Here is a 23178-nt window from a genome sequence, read left to right on the forward strand (position 1 = left end):
GAGGGGGCAGCTTCAGGCACCAATGGTCAGGTGTGGTTGTCGTGTCTGTTGTGCAGTGATTCACTTCTCTCAGGGTGGATAGTTTCACTTCCCTCGAGGGGTTCATCTCCCAGCACTGACTGCAAGCAGAACAGTTGCAGAGCGGGTCTCTGTCTCCCACCACCTATGGGTTTGCAGCACTGCTTTGCACCCGCAAGGTTGTCCACCCCCAAGTGCTGTGCCAGATGCTTTGGCCCCGTGTCTTTCTCTTGCAGGACCAGGCAGTTCCCCAGTGCTTGGCAGCTCCAGCACACAGCCAGAGCAGGAGAGTGATCTGGAGCAGCCTGACCCATCTTCCTTCACCGTGTGTGAAGACATCGATGAAAGTAGAAACAGGTGAATTTGAAGAAAATAGCTGCTTTGATTGTAAAGTGAGCATTTAGGCATGTAGTCGAGTGAGAGCTGCTTCATTTTAATGCTGTAACAGACTGAGATGCAGCAGCTCTGCTCCTGGCACTGCTGCTGGTGTGTGAGGTGTCCGAGCAGCTCCCTCTGCCTGTGCTCAGCTTTCTCACATCTCTGCTGCTGTCTGGAAGGTGTTAGAAAGTGGAAATCTGAATCTATTTTGTTGTCCAAATCACTGTTACCTCTTCCATCAGCTAAATCACTTTTTGTAGTAGAATAGAAGACCTTGCTCCAGACTTATGTGTCAAAGCTGCAGAAGTGAATTAATCATTCCTGAAATCCCCTAACTAATACAAAGCTCACCATGAATGGTATCTCTGTGCTATTTCAAAGCCTAACTGTGGATTGAAACAAAGTCAGAGCACTGGGTGCAAAATGTATGCTATTTATTTTCTGTACAGTGTAAGCTCGAGCGAGGGAACACTCAGGCCTGTGTTGCACTGAGGCAAATGAGTTCCAGCCCAACAGCCTCACTGCAGACACTCAGGGCACAGCCATCACCTCTGCTGCAATGATCTGCAGCTTGTGCAAAGTCCCCCCGCAGCTCTAAGTGTGTTTGACGAGCATTTGATAAATGCTTCAGTTTGCTGAGAACCACTTAAGGACTCTGCCAAAAAGTGGATGTGTGTGGGAAGGAGTGCCTGAGCCAGGCTGCAGCACTGACCCCTGTGACACGATGTGGCATGGTACAGCACAGCCCTGGAAGCTGTTGCACAGCCCTGGAGGAGTCCTCCACAGCACCCCTCCTCGCTCCTCCAAGTGGGGCTGAACACATGCTGTGCCCGGTACCCAGCACAGGGAGTGATAACGCAGCAATGAAATGCAAAATAATTTTTTTTTGCCCTTATTTAGCAGTGTACAGCGTGGTGCGGGGCACCTCTGGGTCAGGCTGGAAGGCCGGGATCAAACGGTGCCTGAGCTCTGGTCCACGGGGGTGAAGTGTTGCCACCTCAGCAATGTAGTCCTGTCTGAGGAGACTGCCTGGCTATACCTCTCTGTCTTTATTTTAATTTGCTCTCTTTCATTTTTTCTGCTATCAGGCAGGCAGGGACCCCACTGACTTCTTTCCCCAGGGATTTGTTTACCTGGACCAGGGCAGCCTCCCTTGCAGCCTTCACCACCAGGATTGCTTTGGCATAATAACATCTTGTTCAGTTTTACAACTCCTTAAATCTCTCTCTGCCTTCTTGTGTTTTGAATATGTAATTGGATAATTTCCGAGGTGGAAAATTACTCACTAATATACACACATGAATCACAACATCTTTCATGCAGTCACCTTGGACCACATTCCTCCATCCCAGAGGCCACTACTTGCTTCCAGAGCTTGTTTACTTCCTTTGGTTCTATAGCTGTAATTGGAATTTTTACACCATTTTGCACAAACAGATTTCAAAGCACTTTCTGCCACTCCTAGAAACAGAGAAGAATTCCCACCTGCCCTTCTTTTCTCTGCCTTTTCCCCTCTGGGCTCATTTTTGTCTCTATGCATGTTTTGGCCTGTTTGGCCTTCCCAAAACCACGTTTTCTTTAGGGGAGGCAGAAAAACACTCCAGATGAACTTGCAGGGGCAAAGACAAAGAAAGGGAAGGAAGGAACCTTCTGTATGAGGAAGAGCCATCCACGCACAGTGTTGTTCCTGTGCTGGATCTCAGCCCTGGCCCCGGGACATGCTTGCTCCAGCACTGAGGCAGGAGCTGCTGGTGTCCTACAGCAGAGGCTGAGCTCCTGGTCACTGCAGTGCCTCCAACAGAGGCTTTTCCAGCTGCTCTCCCATCCTGTGCAGCTGGGGTGCTGAAATTCCAGGGCAGCTCCACCACCCTGCCACAAGCAGCAGCCCCAGGAGCCATCCAGCCCCGCATCCACTGCAGCCTGTGCTCCCTGAGAAGCACTTTCACGTGGAGCTTCCAACCAGTACCACAGTCAGTATGCACACCGCGAACTCTCCATGGCAGAGGTGGACGGGGAAGATGGCATTTTGAAGGAGACCCCTCCCTGCCTCAGGGTCTCAGTGCAAAGAGGGGTTCTGTTGTCTCCTGCCCTAGGCTGGCATCCCTGGGGTGCACGGTGAGGAGCAGGCAGCAACTTTGTCACCCAGACACGGGTGGAGGCCCTGTTCCTGCAGCAGCGCTCCGGGCACCTCCTGCTCTCCCTTGGCTCATTTCCCCCCACCTCTCCTCCTTCCTGTCCTCCCAGCCCTGCCCCAGCTTCCTGCCCTTTGATGTGCCTCCCTCCTCTGCCCTGGGGCCAGGAGCCACCTGCCAGCTGGAGATGAGCTCTCTGCACCCTGCAATTAAGCTGCTCGGGAGGCTCAGCTTCCCCCTGACCCTTGGCTCTGTGTAGCTGGGCAGAGACAGAGGGACAGCCCAGGCACCAGGCAGCCCAGCAGCCAGGGCCCGGCTGTCAGCTCACCTCAGTTCTGTCTTAGTGCACCTGGAGGGGCCATCATGGCCTGAGTGTCCATGCCCTGCATGGGCTTTTTGGGAGGGATATTTGTGGCTCTTAGGGCATCATGTGGGCAGTGAGAGGCTCCCTAGGATGTGCACACACACATAAGGGCACACAGAGTGAAAGTCTCAGCAGAGATAAGGTTTTAAAGGCAGCAATTAACCACACGAGGCAGCTGGCTGCCACCCAGCTCCTTGCATAACGCACGGGCCCGGCGGACTCACAGATGACTGCACTGCTGTCAGAGCCATTTGCCGGGCACCTGTTGGAAGGGCTGTCAGATCAGCACACAGCTAATTACACTGACACCTTTCATTCGGGATGAGACAAGTCTGGAAAACAAACTGCCAGAAGACCCTGCGGCCCTTCAGCATTCCTGCAGTTCTTCCCACACTTCAACAACCCCATGCGCTGGGTCTGACCAGGATGGCTGGGAGCTGCCTTGCTCAAGCACTGCACACACTGCCAGCCTGTGTCACCGGGCTGCACAGGGGTCACAGACCCTGCACAGAGGTGGCTGTGAGGAGCCAGTGCTCCCCTCAGCAGGAGGCCCCTCTGTGGGTCGGCCATGGGGCAGCACCACGCCACAGCTCAGACCCCATTCAAGTGCCCTTGAGCACCCTGAGGGTCTGTGAGATGTGGGGCAGGGGACAGGCTCACCCAGGAGCACAGTGATGGGCCAGTGCAATAGGGCAGGGCTGCGGGTTCTCCCTCCTGCTGTGTGCAGCCACAGGGCTGTTTGAGCGGCCGGCCCAGGCTGCCCAGCAGCAGGGAGTGGAGCGCAGAGACGAGGGCTGCTGTTTGCATGGGTGAGCAGCCAAGGCGAGGCCCATCCCTGGCCCCGTACCAGCTGCAGATCCAAGGCAGCCGACTGGCCCTCCGCAAAGCAAAACACGTCCAAGGCCAGGGAGTGGCTTGTGCCAGTGCTGAATAATGAGAATCCCGGCACGCTTATAAAAGGAGGGGTGGAGATCTCCCTGCAGAGCTGTTCTGTGCGGACCTGGTCCTCCGCGGAGCATCGCTGTGTCTCATCAGCCAAGGTATGTGTCTGAGCTAGGAGATGCTGTGTTTGTCCACAGAGAGGCCATGCCCTGCAGCTGGAGGCAGACTGGGCTCGTCTTCAAAACTTGGGGAAATGCTGCTGCCGCTCCTTGCTGGATGCAGAGCAGCTCCATGCCTGGAGCGTGTGGGCAGGGTCCTGGTGCTGGGTCTGTGTGGGGTGGGTGGCACAGGTCTCACCCGGCTCTGTGCTGGTCAGCACATCACGAAGGATGCTGCATTGTGCCCGGGGCATGGGCTGGGGGCTGTGCTGCAGAAAATGTGCCCTCTACCTCCTCACAGCACACCTCGCTGGGGTGGGTGTTGATGAAGTTGTGAGCACCCCAGCACCTGAAACTGCGCTGTCATTCCTGCTGCTTCTCAGGGCCAAATGCAGCTTTTTTCCTCCTTCCCAGGTCTGTTTCCCACCAGCACAGCCATGCTGGGCACGGCAGTGCAGCTCTCAGTCCTGCTCAGTCTCCTCAGCTTGGGGAACGCACAGATGTTCCACATGGGACCATGCCCAGATCCACCAGTGCAGCAGAACTTCGATATCAACAAGGTGTGAAGTGATTCTAAAGCCTCGCAGCAGGCAGTGAGAGGGTTTGGGTGGCACATGAGCAATGGCACAGTGCTCAGATGTGGGTCAGTGGTGACCTGGATGCCCCATGGCAGCAGTGATACCGGTGCCCTGCTCCTGGTCCAGCCCAGCCCTGTGTACAAGCAGCCACCCTGCTGCAATGCCCATGGCTCACATAAACCCAGTGGGCTCAGCCGTTCCACCTTCAGCCCCTGTGCTCCAAGCTTCTCTCTTGACTTTCTTTTCTCAGTATTTGGGAAAATGGTACGAGATAGAAAAGCTGCCCTCAAATTTCGAGAAAGGAAGCTGTGTCCAGGCAAACTATTCGCTGAAGGAGAACGGGAAGTTTAAAGTGATCAACAAGGAGATGCTGTAAGTGCCGGTGTGCAGGCCGTGCCTGTATTGGTGAGGCTCTCACCTCCCCTCCTCCTATCCCAGGGGGTGATTTTTCTCCACATCCCCTGTTTCTGGCTGCTGGGGGAGGCATAAACACAGATGCTGATGTATCAGGCTCTGTGCTAGCCCTGGTGCCATGGGGTGCCAGTGGCAGGAGCGCGTGAGCAAGCAGGGGGGATGCGCAGTCCCTGCGCTCCCTGGCATGGCATGGGGACTTTGTTCTGCCTCACAAGAACAACAGCGTGGCACAAGGCGCCTTGTGGCCGACAGGGAGCTGTGCCCATGCTGCTCTCTGGCTGTGCCTCATTGTCCCTGCAGCTCCCATGCTGGCGAACAGCTGTGTGCTGTTTTTGGGATGCAGGCGGCGTGCCAATGGGGCTGTGCATTGCTGTCCTGGACGTTCCTGTTTCACAAGAAACAGTGAAACTTTCCTGCCCCACGGGCAGCGTGGAGGTCTTGAGGCATGCGGCGGATAAAGGCAATTATCAGATGGGTGGCCAAGTGGCAGAGCTTGCTGCCAGCAGGGCTGTGCTCAGCACCTGCAGTGGAACAAACCCCAGCTTACCGAGCAGGGATGGGTGCAGAAGAGTGTGCTGACCTGGAAAAAACACAGGTGATTAAACAGAGGTGAACACACACACAAGCAGTAGGGTCTGGTTAGCCCTGGCACACTGCGTAAGGTGCTGGGCTCTGCCTGTCCTGCACAGGGAGGTCTGCATCTTTGGTGTGTCCTGGGTGCTGCTGGTCCCATCCCTGCAGGCCAGCGGCTCCCACAGGCAGTAGGGAGGGTCTGCCCCTGTTGGTAGGCATGGGTATCCTGAGGGGTAACGTCCTGCCCACAAAGTTAGGAACTGAAATGTGATTTCAAGCACAGCTGATATGATTTCTTCTTTGTGTCCTCCTGCCCTTAGTTCCAGTGGCAAAATAAATGAAATCGAAGGAGAAATTATGCACACAGATGTGAAGGAGCCGGCCAAGCTGGGCGTCCGCTTCAACTGGTGTAAGTACTGCTGATGTGGGTGGGCTGAGCTCCCTCGCAGCAGAGGGGCAGAGCCACAGAGTAAGGGCCAGGCCTGCCCTGGGGCCTGGGAGCACAGTGGGGTGAGGGCACGGGTCTCAGAGCAGGCAGGGCCTGAGGCACATGAGTATGAATAGCACTCTGCCAGAGAACTGGGCAAGCAACTGGGCAAGGTCATGGCACTAACTCCCCTGCTACAGCTTCCTATGCAGGACTTTGTGGCACTCTGGGATCCCTCTGGGCAGAGCGAGGAATCCTGATGGGTTTTGTCAACAAGACCTGCAGTTTCACAGCTTGGCAGCAGTAAAAGCGGGGGCAGCTCTAAGTCTGAGGCTGTGGCCACCTGCTGTGCAGGAGTGGCTGCCCCCAATGTAACTGAGCCTCTCTCCCCCAGTTATGCCTTCTGCCCCATACTGGGTCATCTCTACTGACTACGAGAACTACTCGCTGGTATACTCCTGCACCAACATCCTCTGGCTTTTCCACTTTGACTACGCCTGGATTATGTCCCGAGCTCCCGACATGCACCCAGACACTGTAGAGCACCTGAAGAGCATGCTCCAGTCCTACAAGATCGACACCGACAAGATGATGCCCACGGATCAGCTCAACTGCCCCGCTGAGATGTAACCGCTGCCGTGCACAGCAGGCCAGCTCTGAACTGGGTCGCTTCCCTTATTAGCCGGTAGTGTTTCTGTGTAAGAGAGCAAAGCAATGATCCCTTCGCTCACAGTAGTCTGCCAGCCCCGGGCACTGTGTGCAATTCCCGCTGTCGCTGTTCCTCCCAGTCCATCTCACCCCACCTGACTTCTGCAGTGTGGCTGACTGCAAGCTGATGGGGAAAGACAACCAGCCCTGATGTGCAGGCATGGGGCTCTGCTGCTGCCACGGGTCCCACAGCACGCGGATACAAAAAGCTGTGAGATGCAGGGGAGACTCATCATGAACCCAGTTTTGGCTCTGATGCTTCTAGGCCTGCTGGGAACACAGGGGACAGTGCTGCAGCTGGGGCCAGCCATTCTGAGTGTGCTTTCTCTGCAGGTTGCTGCCACATCTGATCTCCACCCTAGAATTCAGATTTGGACTTTTGTATTTAAAACATGAGAAGTCTCCAAACGCCCAGAACCTCACGACAGCTCCTTCCCACGGTCTGCATGTGCCCCCAGCTGCCTCTGCGAGGCCTTGCAGAGCCCCAGGGCCAGCACCTCGTGTTCTGACAGCCCATAGTAGGTCCTGCCTGGGATGTGCCTTGCCCTGCTTCCACAGCCTGCCCTGCTCAGCACCTCACTCCTGCTGCAGCTCTGCTCGCATAGCACCGAAGCAACTCATTAAATACAAAACCAAGCACCTGCTCCCGGCCCTCTGTGCCTCCCTGCGGCGCTTCCCAGCCCACTGCAGCCCTCCCACAGCCCCTGGACGGTGAGGGGCTCGGCCAGCCCCTGCCTCCCACCTCTGCCCCTGGCACTGGGAGCCCTGGGCTGCGCCCCACAGCCGTGTAGGGCTGCATGCAGCTGCCGTGCTCATGCCATCGCCCCTTCACAGCTCTCGGTGCTTCCACCGCGATCCCATGGTGCAGCCCAGGCTCTCCCTGCAGCCTCAGGGTAACACGGGGACACGTGGGGATGCACACAGCCGCACGGCCGCTTCCCACTGGGTGACATTTCGGGGCGGATCACTTCCTTTCTCCCCATTCCCGGTTTCTTTCGGGGTTCAGCCTCCCCGGTTCCTAAGGCAGCATTCACCCAGCCTGGCGTGGCGTCTCCGTGCCGAGCTCTGAGATGGACGGGGACAGGAATGGGGACACAGACGGGATGACTGCGAGCCGTTCCTGCGTGAAACCGCACACGGGCCGCGCGTGCCGGTCCCCACGTGACACCGATCGCCATCAGCGATAGGGCACGTGCGAGAGGCCCCATGCGCGTGCCAGAGCCCGCCGCGTGCACGGAGCCCCGTGCACGCGCGAGAGCCCGCCGTCGGCGCACGGCGCCCCACCGCGGTCGCGCGGGAGCTCTGCAGGCAGGACGGCGGCAGTCCTCCGACCACCAGGGGGCGCAGCAGCGAAGGCGGAGCGCTACCCGTCCGGCGCCGGCGGATCTGACGCGCTGCGGATCGGGGCGGGCCGAGGCGGGGACCGGAAGTCGGCTGGCGGCGCGGCCATGGAGGCGCCCTCGGTGCCGGCCGCTTCGGCGACGGGAGCGTCGGGCCGGGTGCCCATCAAAGGCATCCTGAAGAAGGGCGGCGGCAAGCAGCCCGCGGGAGGCGCGGGGTCCGGGGCCCGGCAGGCCAGCCCGGCCCGCGACGACGACGAGCACGGGTGAGGGCCGCGCCCGGGGCGGCGGTGCGGGGCCGAGCGCGGCGCGTTGAGGGCGGTGAGGGCTGAAGCGCAGCGGAGGTCCTGGCCTCGGCAGGACGGGCGGGAGGTGCCGTAACGCTGCGTTCGTCTGAGCGCCGGCACCGCTCCGGGCCGCCGTGTTTATAACATGGCTTCAGACGGTTTTCTACGTCTGAGACCCCGGTACTGCGAGGAGAGGAGTAATAATAAAATAAAATAAAATGGGCATGCAGTCTTCTCTATGTCATAGTAATTCCTTTTCCCCTTTGGCTGGTCAGTCATTAATACAGTCCGAGTCTGCGAGGTAGGACAGACAGAAAGCCTTTGGTTTGCCCTATTGCCTGTGTTAAGGGCTCCTGTTTTCCAGGGAGAAAGTGTTGCAAAGGAAGCAAGTGATGGTTTTGGGAGTGGAATCAGATGTGAGTAGGGATGTGCTACACACAAGTTGTCCCTTTTTATTGTTTTTTTTTTTTTTTTTTTTTTTCTCTCTCTAGTTTTAATATAAGGACAAGAAACTGACAGCAGGCATAAAGTAAAACTGGCTGTTAGGAGACTCAGCTTCATTTTTCTGGGCTGCACCACCCTGCAGGGTGAGCAGAAGTTGGAGTACAGGCTGCTGAGCTGAGTGTGTGGTATAGTTGGTATTGCAGTTAAGTGGTCAGGAGTCCATCTTCTTGTTTTCTGATGAGAGTCAATAAATGCGTTGTTAGATTAATTCTGAAATTGCCTTGCAAGTTAAAGTACGCTGTCTAAACCTGGCACATTGCATTAGAAAATTTCCTGGAAAGATCAGAATAGGATATTGAAAGTTAGGCTGTGTGCAGCTATTATTTTCTGGATGGCAGGTCTTCATTAAAGTGATTTTATGGTCAGAACTAGCACCATTTTGTGCTCTGAAAGAATGGCAAGCAGTACTGCAGTTATTTTCCTTTAAGACTAAAAAATGGGCTTATAAATTAACGTGCCTGTTTTCTTAGTGCACGTCTGTCAGCAGCCTCCCTGCTTCTTTCTAACATTGAAATTCAAATCTGAACGCCTTTAAAAATAGCTGTAGATAAAGGAGCTCATTGTGTCAGCTGTCATCTTTCAAAGTACTCATGTTCAGAAGAGCTCTCATGTACTTTCATCAGCAGCAGCCTTGTGCTATTGTTAGCGATGGTAATGTCCTTAATGAAGATATGATTCAAGAAAGAAATTGGCGAAATTGAGACATCACTGGGACAGCATCTGAAGAGCTGAGATTATGACTTAATGGTAGCTATGTTCTTGGCAAACCAGATATAAAGTATCTTTTGCCTTTACAATCCAGTTAGAGTTCCTGTAGGACCTGACATGGCATTGTACAAAGTAGCTGGCTGTATTTAGCTGTTCCTTGGCCCTGTTTGCTGGGCAGTCCTGCAAGTAGCTGTGTTGGACTGGCAGGAGTGAGGGATCTAGGAGAAGTAGAATTTGAATAATGCTGCAGCCTCTAACCTGTTGGCTTGTGGTATTAAAATAAATGATTTAAGACGTTTGAGGACGTGAAAGAATGTGAATGAACACTTGTGGAATGTTTCATCTTTTAAAATCTGATTTTACTAAGGAAGAATCTGTTTCACGTATAGAAATATGAACCTGGTCCTCTGAAGGGATGTCAGGAAGTGTTTTGTGGTGATGATCCTAAGCTTTGTTGTTAATGCTAGGCTGCTATGGTGTGCTTAAGCATGCTGAATTGGAGGCAGCCAAGGGAGGTGTGTGTTTTTAGAGCACTTAGTCACCTTCCTGCAATGCTGTTTTCCACCAAGGGGTGAGATGACATGCCTGTCTCTTTGTCACTCATGATCATTTTTTTCCCAGCTGAATTTTAAGTTGTGTTCTGGGGTGTGTTCCACAGCCAAGGCTTTTTGTGCTGAAAAGTAAGCTTAAATACGTGAATGTGAAAAACAAGGCCACTAAAATCTCTTTCTGTGTTGTATTTGCGAGTTACTGAATTGCTAGCTCTGGACCACCTAATTTCCAAACTGATATATGACAGAGATTGGGTATTGTGTTGTGAACTCGTGCAGGTTTCACCTGGCTGTCCTCTGGGTGGTGCAGTGAGCACTAAGGTGTGTGATGGGACTGTCTCATCTGTCATATTTCCTTTCTACCTGAGCTCGCCCTTTGTACCATCATCCAGTTGCTATGGCTAGTAAAAATTCTCATGCACTCCCTGTAACCACATGCTTGTGGTACATTAGTCACGAGAGCTTGAAGCAGCTGCTCAGCTGGTGTTGAAACAGTGATTTTTAGAACCTTAACGAGGTAGGTTTGAGTAGTGGACACTCCTAAACTAGAGCTCTTGCTTTATCATTATGAAGCTCATGACTCTCCACCAAAGCAGGCACTCTGACTTGTGTTTTGTCTGTTCAGCTTGCAATCCTGATGTTGCACAAAGTTATTAAATAGATAGGGAACTTCAAATGGAAACTTATGGCATTGGTTAGTTTATCCTGAAGTTATTCAGCTCACTTGTCTGCAATTCTAGATTACAGGTCTGTGGCACGTAGGATTCTGCAGTGGCTCTTCCACTTCTATTTCTTTTGTTCCTTCCATTTCTTTCCACTGTATTATGGAGAACTCTCCATGAAGGCTAAGCTTGGTTTTTCCTTGGAATTTTACATTGTCAATTTTGTTTTTCGGATGGCATTCTGCTTAAAAGCAGTAGTATTACTGAGACTTGAGTTCAGATTTCAAGTTTGGTAATTTGTTATTGGAGCAATCTGCACTTAAATAAGAGTACATGAGCTAAATTCTTTCAGCCAACTGGCCCCCTACAGGGAAAATAAATCTATAGTGGAATTTAGTGCTGTTCTAGGATTACATTTCTTGGTTTAATCTAAGGGAAGGCCACCTCTTGGGAAGGCTGTGTTAATGCTTTAGGAAAAATGTGGAACCTGGTAGGTCCTGTTGACTAAATCTTTCATAGAATGGCTTTGGCTAGGAGGGACCTCAAAGATCCAACCCTGCAGCAGGCTGGTTGCCAGTCACTAAATCAGGCACTGGATCAGGTTGCCCAGGGAACCTTTCAGTGACTTCTAGACCAGCAGAGCGGGGACTTTTCCACAAGGCAGTTGCTTCCCTTGTGGCTTCCATGTTGTGTCAGTCTGGGTAGGCTTTTGTTTCTACAAATATACATAAAATGATACATTCTGTGACTAATTGAGGAAATTCTAAATTAAGCAGCATGGTTGGTGGCTGGTTGTATAAAGCACGAAACTCCCTTTGCTTAGTTACAGCAGTGAGTCAGTTCTGTTTTATGATTCCAATTTAAGATGAGAAAAGCAGTCTTAATAACAACCTTGTTCAGTCCAATTAGTTTTACTGCAGGAAGTTATCTGTTGGTTCCTATTGTTTGTGCAGCGGTTCTGCAAACAGTCCTGGCAGCTCACCGAGCTGTGCTGAAGTGGAAGTTGGTTATTTCTTTGCATTGAGTGTTGTGGGCTGTAATGACAGGAAGAATGATTGCTGCATTAACTTGTAACGAGCAGCTGGTTAATGGGGCAGTAGTGGACATGAGTCTCTTGAAGATATGCACAGGTATACGAACGTATTTGTGAGCACAGGTTCATTTAAATACTGTGACTTGTTAGGGAAAGGTAAGTCACAATGGTAATTTGTCACGACCCAACGGAAGTGTGTATGAGGTGGTGCTTAATAACCACCTTTATACTTCAAACGTGCCCCTGTGCCTCAACAATGCTTTTTTTCCATAGTGTAGAGTTGAGGGCAAAAGCCATTCGTAGCTTTCATTTTCTGTGGCCAAACAGAATGAACTGATTTTAGGGGATTAAAACAAAACCACTTTGCTTTCTTGTTTCAGTAAAAAATCTCAGAAGTGGGACGAAATGAACATCATAGCTACGTACCACCCAGCGGGCAAAGATTATGGCTTGATGAAAATAGATGAGCCAAGTACTCCTTATCACAGGTAGGTTTCTGAGTTGCCATCTGACCCGAGGCAGGTGACAGGGTAGTTTTGCAGTGAAGTAGACTTTCTGCATAATATATTACTTACTGTGCTATCCTATTGAATATATGCAACATATTTTAATTTACAAAGCTTTTAAGTAAAGGCTTATAGTTATTAAGAAGGACCATCAGGGTAAAATTTTGAAGGTCTGTGTGTACTGGAAGGTATATATATCTTTCAGGTTTCACTCATGTAATTGATGTCTCATTTGTACTGTTTTTTTATAGTTAGCATCTGTGTACTAGAACGTAAATTGTCACTCATCAATATTTAAATAGATTTGGAAAGCCTTTAAAGTATTACAGGAGTCTTTTAATTGAGCACTGTAACATTTTGACTGTTTTATCAATTGAATTTATACAACAAATGATTGATAAAGGCTGCTCTCTTTGTTTGCATTTCAAGCATGGTAGGAGATGATGATGAAGATGCAGTGAGTGATTCGGAATCAAATGAGCCGTTAAGAGCAGATGTGTTGAGTAAGAAGTAAGTATTGTCATAGAAAATTGACTAAATGTTAGGATCATGTTCTTTTTTATGGGTTGGTTTGCTTTTTGGAAAGGTATTTCCTTTTTATCTAGATGGCAAATTTTGGCTGTTGTCAAACAAAGTAGTTTTCTGGGTTGATAGTCCCACTGGTACTTAAAATCTCTTGCAGATTGTTAATATAAATAAGTGTAGTAAAAATACTGAACCAAGTTTGTATGAGTGTTCTGAAATTTCATGTATTTTATACAGTGAAAAACTTGATGGTTCGTGACGTTGCATTTTTATCTTCATTAGGCTGGCTGCTGCAGCTGAGGGTAAAGGACCCAAGGTTATAGCGAGACAAGAGGAAAACAGTGAGGAGGAGGAAGAGGAAGAATTAACACCTGAAGAACGAGGTAGGCATAAGTCAGAGGGTTTTTTTTGGGGTGGTTTTTTATTATTATTTATATTTTTGGCTGTTTTTTGTTGGATTTTTTTTAATGCAGTTTCTGCCATTCAGTAGGAAGGATTATTGAATAAAAAGTACTATCTAAGAAAGATTTTGTGATTTGAAAATGGAGGTATATAGACTTTGAAGGGTAAGGAAAAGATTAGAAACAAGCAGCTCAGTTGCTCAGTCTGAGTTGTTTAGTTTGGGATTTACATGTGAAGAGGAGTTGAATGTAACAAGCATAATGTATAGGAATTCCTCTTGAAACCTGGACTTCTCAAATGGAAAACTTTTCTGTTTTGTGGCTGAGGAAGTACTTCTTAATTGTATTACTTCTCTCTCTGTATGTAATATATATATTACTACTTAATATACTTCAAGTAGATGTAACAATTTAATGAGAACTGCTCCAATTAAGACTCTACTAATTGCAAATATACAAGTTTGGGTTGGTTGTTTATTTTTTTTAATTATTATTTTCAAAGCTGCTGGTAGATGGATCCAGCAGGATATCAATAATTATTCCTAATAAAACTCTCTCATCTTCAACTGAGCAGTAATGTTACATTAACTTAGAAAACAATAAAGCTAAGTTAAACAATAAAGCTTCTAACGTTTCAGGTCTGTGTCATTTAGCTGTTGCTTCTCATCTTTCCTGGCCTGTCATCAACTTTGAGTATATAACCTACAATTCTAGAGGAAGAGAAAAGCAGTGTTGGGGTCACCAATAAACAAAGTTTAATTATAAAATCTACTTTGGGAATGTTGGATGTACAAAGCAAAGATAAACTTCAGGCTACAGGGAAGAGAAGAATATTTTCTTCTACCTGTGTTAGATATATCTCTTATAACTAGCTTTTGATAGCTGGCCAGGAGCCATGTTGGACATGTGCAGAAGTTGGTTTTCTGTTCCACCAGTATGTCTTGGTTTGCCCTTCAGTTTCCTTAGAAACAAGGTTTGTGAAACTTCAGAATTTTTTACACCGTTACTACTTGCTTCTCTTGATTCAGACTTCCTCGTGCTTGCAGGCTGTTCTTTTTAGAGCCCTCCAGCCATTCCAGTCCATTAGTTACTACATTTTTTGTAAGTCAAACTCATTTAAGAACAAGGATTGCTTGGTAATATAAACAATACATTTTCATGGTAGGAGTAAAATAGGCCTACAGAGCACTTGATACCTCTCTGAAGAAAAAAAAAAAAAGATACTGGAAGTGAAAAATAAATATATATATTGGCTTTTGTTTTTTTATTATCCACAGAAAAAAAGAAACAGTTTGAAATGAAGAGGAAAATGCACTACAATGAAGGACGAAACATCAAACTTGCAAGACAGCTAATTGCAAAAGAACTACATGGTGAGGATGAAGAGGAGGAGGAAGAAGATGAAGAGATGCATGATGCTCCAGATGTAGAAACAATGAATACAGAAGCTATTGAACATGGTGAGCTGCTGATTGATCAATACCACATATAAGTGTTGGTTGTCCTTTCATCTGTTGGGATGAATACATTGAAGTGTGAGAACAAACAGAAAGAGTGAAGTATATATGTAATGCTTGATGTGCAATGCTGCCTGCTATCTTTATGGACAGATTTGTAGTGTGATATCAAAACAATCAGTGCTGTTAATTAGTCCGGGCTTTTGTTTGTTATAGCACAACAGAAAAACAAATACCTCTGCTTCAGGCCAGTACTGTCTCCGCAGCATAATTGACTCTTGGTAGTGAAGTTGCCAGCAAACTTTTTAAAGATGCACTTGTTATGCAGAGGATGCTTAAAGCTGTGGCCACATGAGAGAGCCTGTCCTTGTGTCATGGTGCACTTCCCTCTCCCCTCCCAACCCATGCTGTAATCAGCACTGGAAAATAGCTTGAATGCTTCCTCCCTGTTGAGAGCAGCGTATCTAATGAGCTTTTACCTGTCTTGCTATAACTTAAAACTGTTCAAGAGTTCACTGTGCTTTTGTCCTTAAACAGTAATATTAATTTCTATATGGGATGTGAACCTTTTAGCAGAGCTGCTGGAAGAAAGTCTGGGAACCTTGGCTGGGAGCTGTTTTTTGAGTCTTTTCTGCCATCTTTAAGCTTTTCTCTGGGACTGTATAACAGAAGTTTGATTTTTGTAGTGGCCTTCTGGTGAATAAGTACATCTGTTGAGTACCCACATCTGTTTGGAACAGCATATTGAACATGTTTCTTGGCATTAAAAAAACAGACATCTCTTGTTTATGAGACTAGTGGTGATGAATCTGAAATCTGTAAACCTCATTCATCTGTTGCTTGGCAAAGCTTTGAGACATTAGAACAGCATGCAGACTTGGGAAGATGCTGCATGGGTTTAGCTTTACTCGCATTTGCTCTTCATAACTGTGTGAACTAGAAATTCTTCCAAAATAAGTTTAAATTTCACCAAATAGAAAAAATGATTTGCCAGGTTGACTTTTTATATTTTAAGCTCTGCGGATTGCACAGTTTGCTCCCACTATATCTTACAGGAAGGCTCATGCCTTCATAATGGTTTTGAGATGGTCTTTTGGTATGTGAGTCTGAGACCCATTCATGGACCAAATTTCTATGGTAATTTATCATACGCCTTATAATGGCTATTTACTAGAACTTCACTCTCCAGGGGAAAGGAGTACTCCAGTAGGCAACATTATGATCTTTCTCCGTGGCTTGAAGCTGCCATCTGTCTGCACTGTGCTGTAAAACAGAGGCAACTCCGCTCTCCAGCTGCATTCTCCAGGGAACAGAAGGCACACCTTTGCAGTATTTTTCCATCTCTATTGTTGAAGTCCATTCCACCTTGGCTCATAAGCAGCTTCTGAGCCACAACTGGTAACTATCAATTTTAGGCTACTTGTGGCCAATAGATTCTATAAGTATGACTGCACACCAGTTTATCAATCTGTTAACTAACTGGTTCACCTCAGTAACATGGCATATAGAAATACTCTAATTTGATGTGGCTCTCAATTCTTCACTTCTGTTTTGTGATACTCTGCTTAACAGGCCCTGGTGTTTTGTTATCTCCTAATCTCTACATCAGCTATCATAGCTTCTAGTCTCTGTATTTGATCAGGTCTTCAAAGGTCAAGTACAGGCTCACTTTTATAATGGCTGGTAAACCGTATGCCCTCAAACTGATTACATGCAATTTTTCTGTGGCAAGGTTGCTCTAAGGACAGTGGAATGTGGTAAAAACTGTTGATAAACAGTTTTCTGCCACTGCCCATGCTTTAAGAAATTCCTACGTTGAGCTGATAAGTGCTCAGCAACATAATTGTTAAAGTAATGGCAAAATTTTACTGGAATCACTTTTTGATGGTAACTTTTTGATTATTCTCTGACTTTTATTCAAGGTGTGCAAAAGAATCTAAAGTATCTCTCAAAAGTTAGTTACTGTTTGTTTGTTTATTTTGGCTATGGAGCACTTCTCAAATAGCAAGTTTTAAAACTAGCTACTTGGATCTGTGCTTTTGATTATACTAGGCAACTGGATATTTAAACACTGTTGCAGGTTCATTGCTTCCTTCATGGAAGTGGATCAAATGCTAATAATGTTCTTGTTCCTGAAGTTCCTTCCCTAGGACTGTAAGCGTGTCAGGATGTTTTTGGATCTGTCTGAAGCTACGTGGGAAGTTTTTAATTCTTTTGGATGGCTTTTTAAGAGTTCTTTGACTTAAAATTGTGTCTTAAAATGCTTTCTTATAGAGCAGAAGAGAGTTTCCTTCACTCAGTGTGTTGGGTGTTGCAGGCAATGACTCTTGTGATGGCTTGTTTCGGCTTCCTTCTGTTAAACTAACAGCTCTCACATTTCTTTTAACTGCAGAGAAAACATCTGTTTTATTCTGCATGTTGTATTGTAGGTACAGTTTAATAATTTTTTTTCCCATTGACTTCTGAATTTGCAGAGATCATCTGGTGATATGGCTACCATTTGTTAGAACTGGCATGCAATGTCTGTTTATTCCAGTAGAATAGCATGGCTTCCCTTGTACCAAAGATAACTCCAGCTATGTGACACGAGGCATTTCTTGGTAACTGCTGTGACTCTAGGGCTCCGCTGGCTCCTGAGAAGTTTTGGGGGCAATTTGGGACCCCCTTGTCACTTGGAAGGTTTTAATTAATGAAGATCCCTTTACGGTTCTTTGCATCTCTTATCCGATGCTCCTGACTGCCCTCTAACTCTTACCTTTTTCGGTTTCCAGTAAAACTAACACTACTGTCCTGATGACTGTGAATTTTCCTTTTTGTTATATCTATGCTGAGGAAGGGGCTACAGACTTGAGATGGGATTTTAAGAAGTTTTCTGTCAGGTACCACAGAATCTGCTAATTTAAGTTGTGCTTCTTGATTACAGACTGAGATTTCTTGCTGATTGAAATGAAGATGGCCAGTCCAGTCAGTAATGGTGAGAACTCTTTGTACGTTTATGCCGCTGTTTTCATCTCAGGCTACCAAGTATTTTAATTAGATGAGTCGTTCCTTTCTCGCCTTAAGTGGCTGTATCTTATCTTGCATGTGTGGGTTCTGCCAGCCAAGCTTTTTGGAGAGCAGGAAGGTTAAAGTAGGCTGTTACGGTTGCTTGCTTCAGCATTTCAGCTTCTGTGGCATTTCTATGGCTACTCCTTATTTATGACTCCACAAACAATGTGATGGACTTTGCCAGCAAAATAGTGACGTTTGTTCCTCTCCAGAAACCTTTCCTTTAAAAATTCTGTTTGAAATCACTGAAGGGAAAGGTTCCACATGTGGATAGATTAAGCATAACGATTTCAATGCAGACATGTTTTCTACTACACAACAGTATCCCTCTTCAGGAAGTACAAGGGTGTGATCTATAGTAGATCCACTGACAAGCAGTACAGCTGCTGTTCTCTGCTTATGGTTCATTTAGCATTCATTGCTGTGATAACCTTACTCAGATACTGCTGACCCACTTAGCTGTCATCTGACTGGGTGTGTTCTGCTGGACTTTGACAGATACATTGTGTTTTCTTAACTATAGTGAGCATCACCATAAAAATGACTTATGTTCCCAGTCTTCTGACATATGCAAATTGTTTCTGTTTGTCAGACATGCTATTTGCTTGTTAAATTGCACTTGGAACCAAGTCTAATTCTATGCATAAGCCTAACTGGCTTTCTTTAAGAAGGACCAGACACGGCTTTCTCTGATCTGTGCATTATGCAGCAAATTTATTTATAAATAATAGCTGAAGTCAGTAGGCTTTTTCATCTTAAAATTGGTAAGGAAAAGGAATTTTTCCTCTGACTTCATTAATGTTCTTTTGTTCAAAATTGTGAGTGGAAGGATGCATCAGACTGCTACCTCATTTATTAGCTTGTCTTGTTTTGAAGTGTCTCATCTGGAATTGAAACTTGACCTGAAAGGTGCTGTGCTTACTGGTGTTTCAGGAACCTTGTATGTTAGTTCTGCAAATTGATCTCTCAAGTCTTGGGTTAAATCATCTCAATTTCAGGGGTGGCAAGCAGTTGGTGTTTGGTATGCAGAACGGTAGCGCTATTTCTTCAGAACGTGAGGGTGAAATAATTGCTCTGAAGGTTTCTGCACTCTGAAACTGAAAGTTGCTAAAATAGGTTGCAAACATTATCTTTGAGGAAGCAAAAGTGACTTCCAAAATGTATTTTAGTGGTACTTTGAGTTTGCTTTTTAAATATACAACAGGTATGAATAGTTAACTGTTTTTGTAATCTTTCTTATGCAGCACATGCTACTCATGACCAGCTGGAAAGCAGAGCACGCAGCATAGAAGAAATCTGTCCAGAACTGTAACTGCTTGTCAGAGACACGAACATAAACACTGCTTCATGACTTTTGCAAATAAGGCTCTTAAATATTAAGAAGCATATCAGTTACAATGTTGTGTTGCCAAGGTTGTTAATTTTAGACTTGTCCATTAGGCAGGAAAAAACTGTCTAATTGATTTATTCCTGTGCCTAGTATTTCATGGAGAATACTGCTTCATAATCTGTTCAACCAGAATGGCGTTCCCTATATGTATAATGCTGATTATCTTGCGTAATGTACTGTTACTCTTCATGCTTTGAAACACAGACAGTATCTCTGTTTTTTCACTATTTATTTGACAGTGCTCTAAGTGTGGTATCTCTTATGGAAGAGTTTGGGATTCAAGAGCTTAACGGTACAGCAAATATATCAAATTGACACGCAAGCTATTTATCAGGTTTGTTAAGCAGTTGAGAAAGGGATTCAAATTTTACAGCTTTTTTATAAAATATTGACCTCTTAAGCTAGACTTCAGTGTATTGTTACTTGTATTTTCCTAGACTCTAGAAGAAGAGTTGTGTAATTTTTCAGAGCAGTGTTTGGAATCAGTTATTTGCTTTTGACTGAGGCAGTACTAACATCTGGTGGGGGGAGTGTTTTACACTGGAAATGTGCTAACTTGAACTTTGAAATTAACTGTCACTTTCTCTTCCACTGGATGTTTTCTTTTCTTAAAATCACACCAACTGTTATTCTTCGGGCTCGTTTCACGCTTTTAGTCTTATCCAGTTGCATGGAGAGTGCCTGTGCTGCTAGCACCTGAGAAGAAACAGCCATGGAGGGAAATCCACATCAGGACTGAAGATGGGCTGTGCTTAGACTCTGTCTGTTCTCTATATAAGGTTAACTGCTGGTGATCTCCTTTGGGGTTTGTAACCTGAATACTGAAAACCACTGGTCTACATCTTTCTGCATCCAGTGAGACGTAGAGCAGCTGCTTTTGTACAGTGAAGGGTGTTTGGAAGGAAACAGAAGGGAAACTGCCTAATTCAAATACTTGTTTACAGTGCAGTCGTAGAGCCCCTGCAGAGAGTGGCTCTGAACCTCCGCATTGCTGTAAACAGCGACGGAATTTGACTGGTGAATGTTCTAGTACTCAGAATAGTTCCTGGGCTTTATTACACGAAGTATACACTTAAGCTTAAGCTTGGTTATGAAATACAGTGTATATCTTAATTTTAGTCCGAATTTGATATGTTGCAAAAATCCATATAATTAAATATGGATCTATTTTAAAATGTTTTTGTCCACTGTATATGTGACGTTTGAATAAAGGAATGAAAGTTATTTTACAGATACCCACATTCTCCCGTGTCAGCTTTCTGGAAACCCCAGTCTGAGTGTGAATGAAGCAGTGAGTGCTGCCTCATGTGACCCTGACACAGAACGATGAGAACGGATGTATCGCCGAGATACGGAGCTGTGCCGAGTGGTTGATGCGGCGTGCCTTTCCCCTTAGCAGGTGACAGAGTTGCCGGCTGTGGGATGTTCAGGCTCCTGGGGGCGGCCGCCCCGTTCCCGCCGGCTGCTGTGAGTGACAGGCGGCTCAGCCTATGGCAGCGCGGCGGCCGTCCCCTCCTTACTCATGAGAGCTGCCATTGGCCTTTGGGGTCGTCGTGGCAACGAGCTCTGCCAAGTGCTGGCTGTTCTCCCGTTGGCTTACCTGGCTGTCACTTCTGGAGCCCGATGCGGAAGCGATCCCTGCGGCACCGCAGTGGTTGGCGCCCTCCTCCCGCACAGCGGTCATTGGCCGCTCTCGCTGCCGAGCCCTCCTCTTCCGTTCTGCGATTGGCCCAGCCGCTCCCCTCTGGTTGCCGCTCTCCCGCCGATGCGGCGACTCCCCGCCCACCTCGGGCCGCGATTGGCCGCTCCCGGTGACGGCTGCCTTCTCTTGGCCGGCCGGGCCGTCAGTTCCGGCCGGGAGCGGAGGGCGGGCCGCGGGGCTCTCGCTGAGGCGTCCCCGCTGCAGCCGCCGGGCCCCCGCGCGCCGCCATGAGCGCCGCCCCCTCGTAGCCCCGCCCCGCCCCGCCCGGCCGCCGGCCTCGGCGCGGCCTCGCCCCGCACTCCGCAGCGCAGCCCCGCCGCCGGGCAGCATGAAGGTGACCGTGGACTTCGAGGAGTGCCTGAAGGACTCGCCGCGCTTCAGGTGTGCGGGGCGGGGGGCGAGCGGGGGCACGCGGGGGGGCGGCGGGCGGGAGGCGGCCGTGTGGGGCGGGGTGCGGCTCCCGCCGGGCGGCCCCCGTTCCTCGGCCGCTCCCGGCCCCGCTGCCTCTGCCCGCAGCGGCAGTCAGCCCGCCCCGTGCCGGCGGCTCCGCTGACCCTAACCGCAGTCAGGCCCGGGCGTGCGCTGCGCTCCCCTGTTATCTCCGGTGACCGCTGCTCTGTCACGGCTGTGCGCTCCGTGCTGCTGATGTTTCCTGTCCCATCTGGGGGCGATGCGATCGCGGAGCGACTTGATTGAATCATGGAAGTGCGTGATTGGACGTAATACTGATTGGTTACCGATAGCTGTTAGGTGTAGAACGCGCTTAAGAAAGAAGGAAATTAAGGCTATGATTTGTGAGCAGAAGCGTGCTGTCTCTTCAAGTTATCTTGGGTTCTCATCATATTTACCCCTCAATTCTCCTTTTCTCCACTCTCGATCCTTTTCCTTCAAGGAGAGGAACTGTGGGAAGCCCCTTTTATCAGTTCTGTGCTCTTTCTGAGAGCCTCAGACACTGCTGCCTTTGGAGAAACTGAGGACAACCTTATGATGAAATGGTTTGATGCCACTAAAATGTTCTTCCAACCTTTGAGCCGTGTGCGTAAAGCCACGGAGCAGCAATCCTGCAGTATTTCACGTGAGGAAGAACATTTGTATCTTTCATTATTAATCAGTGTTTACTGTTACAACTCTGGTTGTTCTCAGCGTTCCTGTGGCTCACCTAATGAGTGCTCAGAAACCTTCCCTGGACATTGGCTGTGGAGGTTGCGGTGAGTGTTGGTGTGTGCACTGACATAGGAAGGGCCAGCAGGAGCCTTAGTGCTGCTGCAGGGAGCTGTGTTCCTCATAGCAAAGCAGAGCTGCAGCTGTCTCCTGGCCCTGCTGAACAGGTGGGTGCAGTCCCACTCCTTGACACCGCTACACCTGTTGGAGCAGTTAAATGAACCTGTCGGGAGGCGAGGAGGGCATGGAGGTGTCACAGCACACTGACATCTGTAGCTGTGGAGACAACTGGAAGGAAGTGGGTGAATCAGAGTTGGTGAATCACCAAATCCCTCTTTTTGCAGGGCACAACTTGAGTCTCTTAAATCATACCACAACCTACAGCTGGGGACATCCAGCTTCCTTGCTTAGATAAGCTTCTCACAAATATCGCGTTGCTCTCTCATTGGCTTTGACTTGTTAATTGGGAATGCTGTAGTTGCTTGAATCAAAGGGAGGTCTGCTAGTTTATGTAAGGTGCATATAAAATGACACGAGTTGTGGCTGATGCAATGATGGATAATGGGTGTGAGGATTCACATTGGATGCGTGGTGTATTGTGTCTTGGGAAGACACATTTTTTTTCCCAGTGGATAAAGGAATCTGTGAGTGATAAAACCTGAAGCAAGGACAGCTTGTTGCTGTTTGTGAGCTGAGTCATACCAAATCCATTTGTGTTTGGGAACTTGAGGTTGAGAAACTGATTTCTGAGAGGACAGTAGAAGAGGCTGTGAACTGAAGCCCATCTTTGCAAACTGACAATTGTGTTTGTTTTGCACTTTTTTTCTTTTTCTTTTTAAATGAACTCTTCCTTTGAAGCTCTGAAAATAATCTCACAGAAGTCATGTGCTTTTCCTCCAAGACTCCATTTCTCAAAGTGTGGGCAAACCACTGAGTTAGCAAGGAAATGTGCTTGCAGTTCTTCCGCAGCGTGGTGGTGACTTCCCATCAGATGAAGAAGTTGCTGAGGGAGGGGCCGTGGAGCAGCCTTTGGGCAACAAGATCTCAGCTGTGCTGACAAGTTCCTTGTGTATAAGCAGGAATTCCTGGAGTGCTTTTTAATACGCAAATAGTGTTGTGAAATAATATGCTCTCCTTATCGTTAAACAATGAGAATTTCAGAGTTTATTGGAACAATCTTTCGAGCTCTTGCTACTACAATTATCAGATCTCTTGATAAATGAAGCATGCAGCCACTTTGATTGCTTTGAACATAAATTTCTGGAAAGGAC

General features: G+C 47.8%; 3 protein-coding genes across 8 annotated transcripts in view; all 3 read left to right on the forward strand.

The window, feature by feature from the left end:
• Positions 1 to 3821: 3821 nt before the first annotated feature.
• APOD (apolipoprotein D) lies at positions 3822 to 7275 on the forward strand. Its single transcript, XM_031596256.2, has 5 exons — positions 3822 to 3932; positions 4347 to 4492; positions 4761 to 4882; positions 5818 to 5906; positions 6319 to 7275. Exons 2-5 carry the CDS (start codon positions 4370 to 4372, stop codon positions 6552 to 6554), a joined length of 570 nt encoding a protein of 189 aa, XP_031452116.2. The 5' UTR covers positions 3822 to 3932; positions 4347 to 4369; the 3' UTR covers positions 6555 to 7275.
• A 761-nt stretch (positions 7276 to 8036) lies between these two features.
• Positions 8037 to 20291, forward strand: PPP1R2 (protein phosphatase 1 regulatory inhibitor subunit 2). Of its 3 annotated transcripts, XR_016469646.1 has the most exons (8): positions 8037 to 8238; positions 12098 to 12205; positions 12653 to 12733; positions 13031 to 13131; positions 14427 to 14609; positions 15796 to 16004; positions 17530 to 17580; positions 18899 to 20291. XR_016469646.1 is itself a non-coding variant. In XM_031596255.2 (7 exons), exons 1-6 carry the CDS (start codon positions 8081 to 8083, stop codon positions 17532 to 17534), a joined length of 636 nt encoding a protein of 211 aa, XP_031452115.1. In that variant the 5' UTR covers positions 8038 to 8080; the 3' UTR covers positions 17535 to 17580; positions 18899 to 20291. The 3 variants fall into 3 exon arrangements, 2 of the variants coding, with proteins under 2 accessions (XP_031452114.1, XP_031452115.1); XM_031596255.2 differs by lacking the exon at positions 15796 to 16004 and having other exon boundaries at positions 8038 to 8238; XM_031596254.2 differs by lacking the exons at positions 15796 to 16004; positions 17530 to 17580.
• Positions 20292 to 21000: 709 nt separating this feature from the next.
• The window catches only part of ACAP2 (ArfGAP with coiled-coil, ankyrin repeat and PH domains 2), a 57186-nt gene continuing 55008 nt past the window's right edge, over positions 21001 to 23178 (forward strand). For all 4 annotated transcript variants that reach the window (XM_090147367.1, XM_031596248.2, XM_031596249.2 and 1 more), the window contains exon 1: positions 21001 to 21127. In XM_090147367.1, coding sequence (XP_090003493.1) covers positions 21075 to 21127 — 53 coding nt within the window. In that variant the 5' untranslated portion in view covers positions 21001 to 21074. The remainder of the gene's footprint in view (positions 21128 to 23178) is intronic.

Source organism: Phasianus colchicus, chromosome 10, assembly GCF_987193195.1.
Source record: "Phasianus colchicus chromosome 10, bPhaCol1.hap1.1, whole genome shotgun sequence".
NCBI lineage: Eukaryota > Metazoa > Chordata > Aves > Galliformes > Phasianidae > Phasianus > Phasianus colchicus.

What these genes read in the sequence shown, in the direction of transcription:
- PPP1R2 (XM_031596254.2), top strand. Translation starts at nt 8,081, where the DNA reads ATGGAGGCGCCCTCGGTGCCGGCCGCTTCGGCGACGGGAGCGTCGGGC. An exon ending in CGCGACGACGACGAGCACGG is followed by an intron (nt 8,239 to 12,097) that starts GTGAGGGCCGCG and finishes TTCTTGTTTCAG; the next exon opens with TAAAAAATCTCAGAAGTGGG. An exon ending in ATTAACACCTGAAGAACGAG is followed by an intron (nt 13,132 to 14,426) that starts GTAGGCATAAGT and finishes TATTATCCACAG; the next exon opens with AAAAAAAGAAACAGTTTGAA.
- APOD (XM_031596256.2), top strand. Translation starts at nt 4,370, where the DNA reads ATGCTGGGCACGGCAGTGCAGCTCTCAGTCCTGCTCAGTCTCCTCAGC. An exon ending in AGAACTTCGATATCAACAAG is followed by an intron (nt 4,493 to 4,760) that starts GTGTGAAGTGAT and finishes TTCTTTTCTCAG; the next exon opens with TATTTGGGAAAATGGTACGA. An exon ending in GTGATCAACAAGGAGATGCT is followed by an intron (nt 4,883 to 5,817) that starts GTAAGTGCCGGT and finishes TCCTGCCCTTAG; the next exon opens with TTCCAGTGGCAAAATAAATG.